At 44.0% G+C, this 7,411-nt stretch overlaps 1 protein-coding gene across 1 annotated transcript; it reads right to left on the minus strand.

Moving 5' to 3' along the window:
• Positions 1-3,734: 3,734 nt before the first annotated feature.
• Positions 3,735-5,729, minus strand: LOC120431782 (uncharacterized). The gene has a single exon (XM_039596903.2). The coding sequence runs from the start codon at positions 5,727-5,729 to the stop codon at positions 3,735-3,737; it is 1,995 nt and encodes a 664-aa protein (XP_039452837.2).
• Positions 5,730-7,411: the final 1,682 nt, after the last annotated feature.

Here is a 7,411-nt window from a genome sequence, read left to right on the forward strand (position 1 = left end):
CCGAACCCGAAACGACGTTGGCATAAGAAATGCCATTGCTGTTACCTAACTTTTCCACGGTAGGGGTATTTCTAGCATTGTTCGAGTGAGACAGCACGAACGTTTGATTTAAAGATGCAGGTACAACCTGACTTTGAGAAAATTTCGGTTTGGATTTCGGCTGATGCTTAGCACGAGAATCCAAAACCTTTTTTCTGATGGGGCAATCCCAGAAATTTGATTTGTGATTTCCACCACAATTTGCACATTTAAATTGGGTGACTTCTTTCACGGGACAATTGTCCTTGTCGTGAGAAGAATCCCCGCAAACCATGCATTTTGGAACCATGGCGCAATGATCAGTACCGTGACCGAATGCCTGGCAACGCCGGCACTGGGTCAGATTCTGGCCATTGCCGCCATGTTTCTTAAAATGCTCCCACTTTACCCGTACATGGAAAAAAAAACTGAACTTTGTCCAAAAGTTTCAAATTGTTGATTTCATTTCTGTTGAAATGAATCAGATAAAATTGTGAAGTCAAACCAAAGCGAGAAATATTCCCGTTTGATTTTTTCTTCATTGGTATTACTTGGGATGGGGCAAAGCCAAGCAACACCTTAAGTTCGTTTTTGATCTCATCCACCGACAAGTCGTTGGAGAGACCTTTCAGGACCGCCTTGAATGGACGAGCATTCTTGGTCTCATACGTGTAGAAATTGTGTTTGTGGTTTTTCAAATAACCAACAAAAGTTTGGTGATCTTGTAAAGATTCCGTCAACAAGCGACATTCTCCTCTTCGACCAAGCTGGAACGAAACCTTCAAATTGCAAGTTTCCTTGCAATTCTTCAGTTGCGTTCGAAAGCTGACCAAATCGGAGACGGAAGTCACTACAATTGGCGGAGCCTTTACTCGTTTCTCGACGGCAGAAGGCTCAGTACGAGGAGAAGGATCCTTGTCAACAGTTTCGGATAAAACACCGAAACTGTTTGCCAATGGAATTGGAGGATTGACCTCACTTTCAGAATCAGAATCAGACCTCGGATGAGGCTGTTTTCTTTTTCTGTTTCCGTTAGCCGATTTAGCGTTCAAACGCTTCACCGACGTAACGACCAAATCTTCAGAAGATTTGCGTTTACCTTTGTTTTGACGCATTTTGCAAGCAAAGTTCTCTTAAAAAGATGGCTTCGTTTGTAAAATACAACAAAATTTCAGGTGGGGTTAGTCTTGAAAAGACTGTTTAGAATTTTGGAAAGTAACTCAGGTAGTCTTTAAAAAGACTGTGAATTTTGTTTGAAATAACTCTGAACTTAGGTAGTAAAAAATACCGCAGCTCTAGTGTCCGTTCACCACGAAGGTTCGCAAGACACTGTTTGAGTAGCTCAGCCACGTGCGTTTTAACTACACTGCGTTGTTCTTGAAATCTTTCTGCTCGAAAATTCTCAGCAGGGATCTTGGCAGAGTTCATGACCCTTCTGTTTTCGCTTTGTGCTTTTCCTTCCATCCTCCTACTGTGTTTATTTATGTCTTAAACTACGTGCTCCTAGAAATATGACACTTGACTCGTGTCAACATGTGTTAACCTTCGGGAAGTCGCGCTAGTGTACTTTGTGCACCAGATTTGGGAAACTTCGAAAAACCATTGTTTTTCATGAAATAATCAAGCCGTAGCCTTGATATATGCTCAAGATAAACCTTTTTACTAACGGAAACAAGTTGACCTAAGACATTGTGTAGTTAAAACTATTTTTAATATATTTTTTAAAATAGTGTTTTTGGGTTGGTGCACAAAGTACACCAGCGCGACTGCTCGTGTAAGTATTTTTTTTGGTGGAATGAATACCGGAAGTTACACATTGTTTTTATGAGTCTCAATCTGGATGAATTGACCCCAAAACTGTTGCATTGTATTCAGGGGGGCCTCTTATAACGACTCAATGCATATATGGGATCTGAGTGTGGTCCGGTGGCCCTTGGGGATGTTCCGAAGAGGGGACATTTCCGAAATTCCGGTCCGCTAGGCATGATGGGTGTCAAACTTCATAATTTTCAACGGCAAAGCTCAATATGAACATTTCAAGTGTCAGAGATGATCTTGTCACCATCCGGATTAACCCGGTGGCCCTAAGGATGTTCCGAAGAGAGGACATTTCGGGAAATCCGGTCCACAAGCCATGTTGGGTGTCAAACTTCATAATTTTCAACGGCAAACCTTAATATGAACATTTAAAGTGTCAGAGATGATCTTGCCACCATCCAGATTAACCCGGTGGCCCCGGGGATGTTCCGAAGAGGGGACATTTCCGGAAATCCGGTCCACAAGCCATGATGGGTGTCAAACTTAATCATTTTCAACAGCAAACCTCAATATGAACATGTACAGTGTCAGAGATGATCTTGCCACCATCCGGATTAACCCGGTGGCCCCGGGGTTGTTCCGAAGAGGGGACATTTCCGGAAATCCGGTCCACAGGCCATGATGGGTGTCAAACTTCATAATTTTCAACGGCAAATCTCAATATGAACATGTAAAGTGTCTTGCCATCATCCGGAATAACCCGGTGGCCCCGGGGATGTTCCGAAGAGGGGACATTTCCGGAAATCCGGTCCGCAAGGCATAATGGGTGTCAATCTTCATAATTTTCAACGGCAAACCTCAATATGAACATTTAAAGTGTCAGAGATGATATGCATTTTTGTAAAATTTCCAAATATCAAAATCAAAATCAAAGTGAACATCGTGATCAGTACACAGCAAAAAAAAGTTGAATTTTGGAAAGATAAAAATTTGGTTGGTTAAATATAACCTCTTTTTGAGTAATATTACTTGAAAATTTTTCCTGCAAATTGGATATTTTTGGAAATCTCGATTCCCGGGAAATTTGGTCGAGACTCCCGGGAATTTTGATACTTATAAATATTGAAGCAAAATATTATATAGCCAATCAGAAGCACTAGGTTACTTATATTGTATACAGATTATTGTTGTTGTTAGGAGCGGCCGTGGGTGACTGGTTATGGTGTTCACTTTGAAAGCGAATGGTTCTGGGTTCGATTTCCATCTGCTCCGAACACACAAAACACAAAAATTTGAAATGATGAATATGAACGAAAAATCAAAGTCGCTCGAAGCGAGGTTCGATCCCCCGTCCTTTGAATTTGTAAGCAAAAAGCTAACCACTAGGCCATGACTACTAGGTGAGCTTTGACTGGAATTTGGAATACTGTTACAGAGAGCGCGTTGTGGCGCTATAACCACGGCAAATAGTGTCTATGGTGGTGTGTCCCCACGCTTCTTCCTTCTCCTGTCGATTCAGAATTATGTTGATGTTCAAACTCAACCCACTTCAACGAATCATATCTCTGCGATACGACTCTACGCAGTAGGCCTGGCCGCTTTTACGCTTGTGATGTTTCAATGCATTCTAATACAATGGCGCACTACAAATGTTAATAAATGACAAGAAGAGAGCAAAGCGTAATCTAACCTAAGGCACTCTCCAGGATCCCTTCGAAAGATTGGCTGCGTTAGGGTTTGGTTAGATTAGATTAGATCAGATACAGATTATTGTTGATTGTACGAGTGAGGACCGGTTGGACGGTCGGAAATGAAACACGACGGATTAAAACTAAAAACTCCTTCCTTTATTCGTCCGATCACGTAGCGTGTTTCCAAAAGACTCATTGTTTACACTTTTTTAGCGCGCGCTCAATCACGCGCCAACGAACTGTCAACCTGCCCAGGGGTGTTCATCATCAAAGGGGAGAGTGGGGTCGGTTGACCGGAACATACTCCCCCACCTTGAGGCAGCAATGCCTCAACCGATCTCCTAGGTAGACCCGGTACACCGACCGCATTGCTGTACTGGTGACGTCCGGCGAATTCGATAACAGCTTTCCCTTTTGCAATGGCGCCTCCGGCCGCGCTTGATTCCCGGAAGTAACCCATCCGAAGATGGCGTCTGCTCCCAAAATTAAGTCGATGGCTCCCGGTCGATGGTACGCCGGATCAGCAAGAGAACCCTTTAACTGCTTGTTCAAGAGTTTTGGATGCATCTCACACTGCTGTGTCGGTAGGGCTGTAGTAAGGTTCCCAACAACGTAGGCGCTTGTTTGTAGAACTGCTGCGTCTGAAAACCGCTTTGAAATCACGAGCTTCACCAATCCGTTTGCGGTTCCGGCTGCCCGATCGCCCATGCCAGTGACTTCAATCTTATCGTTCGATCGAGGGAGTCCGAGTTTGTTGTAACAAGTCTCCGAGATCAAGGATGCTTCGGAGCCGGAATCGATCAGGGTCCGCACTGGGAGAAGACTACCGTCGTTTTTGCGAATGCGGATAACTGCAGTAGGCAAAACGAGTGCTTTCCGCGGCACCTCCACAGGAATCTGTACATCCGTCGACCGTGGTGGTTGGGAGCTTGGATTCGGGATGGGCGTGATGAATTGCTTCTGCAGTTTTCTCTGTGGACATAACAGCGAATGATGCCGTTGCCCGCAGCCCACGGTGCGGCACACTGACTTTGAACTGCATCCCTTGGCCATGTGGGATGGCCCCAAACAGTTATAGCACAATCTCGCCTGCATCACTAGTTTCCGTTTGCATTTTATGTCCATCTTCTTGAACTCATCACATCGATAGACCGGATGTTCCTTAGAACATTTCGCGCACTTTTCTGCTGCTATCGCCAAGTGTAGCGACTGCACTGTCTTGTTGTTCACTGCTTGCATCTCTGTTTCCGTCTTTGTCACTTGAGGAGTCGCCTTCATCGAAAATGCCGCGCACGTCTCTAGGGCATCGCATCTGCTGTTCAAGAACTTCAGAAAGTCGTCCACAGAAGGGTTTTCCACATGAACAATCTGTTGTGCCCACAACAAGCGCGTCTCTTCGTCCAGTTTGTCCAGCAACAGATGGATGAGCCACGGATCCCGTGCGTTGAACTCATCTCCCAGAACGTTGAGTTGACGTAGCACCTCATCGGATGTTGTGACAAGCTTGCGAAGTCCGCCAGTAGATGCTGTGATGACTCCCGGTTGATCTACGAATTCCCGGACAAGGGAGAACACTGTGAACTTTTTCTTGTCGTAGTAGTTCGTGAGCGCAGCCCAAGCCTCCTCGTAGTGGGCATCGGAGATAGGATACGAGTTGACCAGGAGCTTCGCGTACCCGTCGACATATGAAACTAGATATTTCATTTTCAGCGAAGCCTCCAAGTCGGTCCGGTTATGAATTGTCGTCACATAGATGTTCTTGAAGGAAATCCAATTCTTCCGTTCTCCGTTGAACATCGGCACGTTAATCGCCGGAAGTCGCACTTCCGGTACTTGATCCCCTGCTACGTGTGCCAATCGCTGGTTCTCCATCATCGCACGCTGAGTAATCATCAATAATCGCATCGCTTCGCGCAACTCACTGTAGTTTCCGTCAACCACCGTGCGGCCACATGCCGAAGAACCAGTTTCTTCTGGATTGTTGTCCGCGATGTACTTCTCCAAGAGGTTCCTCGCTGGATAATACGCCTGATTAAATTCCTCCCGGTGGTCATGCACTGAGGCAATGCTTTCAGGATTCTCCTGTTCCTGCTCAATGTTGTCCTGTGTCTGCCGGAACTTCCCGGCGAGCGCTTTGAGCTGTTCCAGCCGATCCGTCGCTTCGACGAAGGACGCCTTCCGTTCGCCAAGCACTTCGGCTGCCAGCAGCTCCCGTTTCACCAGCGCAAGTTGCGCGTTTCGGACCCGTTCCAGTTTATCCATGTTTACTGGTTCCAAAACTATCCGGACTAGAAGGACCAAATGTACGAGTGAGGACCGGTTGGACGGTCGGAAATGAAACACGACGGATTAAAACTAAAAACTCCTTCCTTTATTCGTCCGATCACGTAGCGTGTTTCCAAAAGACTCATTGTTTACACTTTTTTAGCGCGCGCTCAATCACGCGCCAACGAACTGTCAACCTGCCCAGGGGTGTTCATCATCAAAGGGGAGAGTGGGGTCGGTTGACCGGAACATTGATATTAATTCAGTTATTTCTGACTGATTTAACCTTCTTGGTCATTCGCTGCCCTATGCTATAAAGAGGAAAAATATTTAGCCATATTGATGTTCGATTGTATAAATGCTTCATTAATTTGGTGATTCAGAAAAAGTAAAATAAAACTTGTTGAAAATGCCAATTACTGCAGATGAATCATATTTAAGATTTTTTTTACTTTCGGATTAAAATTTTCTAACAAGTTTTTGTTTACAACGAGAAAGCAGAATTTCAAACATAAAAAAAAATTCCCGAAAAAAGCAAAAATCAACTCTCGATTCCCGGGAAACAAAATTCTCGACAATCATCACCTTCTAGATGTGTATCTTATATTGTCATCTGGTTTGGAACACCTGTGTTAGCCATATTGTGGAACAGTATTTTTATATTTTTGATCAGTTTAATTTAGAACAGACACAGATCATCAAATTTAGTCTATCGATTTCCAAATTTGAAGCCCAAAAACTGCTGTCCCTTTTCTGATTCGTCGCAGGTGACGGTACGCAATTTAATTGTAGATATATCCACCTTTATTGTCAATGCATTGGTAATCACACCATTCCGATGAGCCAAAAATAATAAAAATCGAAGAAATATGAGAATCTAGAGTTATTTTTTTTTATACATTGAAAATTCAATATTTGCTATTTTGATAACAATCTAGCATAATGTTACAAATTCACAACATACGTAAGAGTGATTTAATTAATGTTTTATATCACTTTTTAGTTTATTGTCCTCATGAATACAGAATTGAAAAGCTTTTATCACATTTTAATTTAAAGAGATAATGTTTTTCAACCATCATGCCTTGCGGACCGGATTTCCGGAAATGTCCTCTCTTCGGAACATCCCGGGGCCACCGGGTTAATCCGGAAGGTGGCAAGATCATATGTGACACTTTAAATGTTCATATTGAGATTTGCCGTTGAAAATTATTAAGTTTGACACCCATTATGCCTTGCAGACCGGATTTCCGGAAATGTCCCCTCTTCGGAACATCCCCGGGGCCACCGGGTTAATCCGGATGGTGGCAAGATCATTTCTGACACTTTAAATGTTCATATTGAGCTTTGCCGTTGAAAATTATGAAGTTTGATACCCATTATGCCTTGCGGACCGGATTTCCGGAAATGTCCCCTCTTCGGAACATCCCCGGGGCCACCGGGTTAATCCGGATGGTGGCAAGATCATCTATGACACTTTAAATGTTCATATTGAGATTTGCCGTTGAAAATTATGAAGTTTGACACCCATTATGCCTTGCGGACCGGATTTCCGGAAATGTCCCCTCTTCGGAACATCCCCGGGGCCACCGGGTTAATCTGGATGGTGGCAAGATTATCTCTGACACTTTACATGTTCATATTGAGCTTTGCCGTTGAAAATTATGAAGTTTGACACC

Source organism: Culex pipiens, chromosome 1 (assembly GCF_016801865.2).
Source record: "Culex pipiens pallens isolate TS chromosome 1, TS_CPP_V2, whole genome shotgun sequence".
NCBI classification, from domain to species: domain Eukaryota; kingdom Metazoa; phylum Arthropoda; class Insecta; order Diptera; family Culicidae; genus Culex; species Culex pipiens.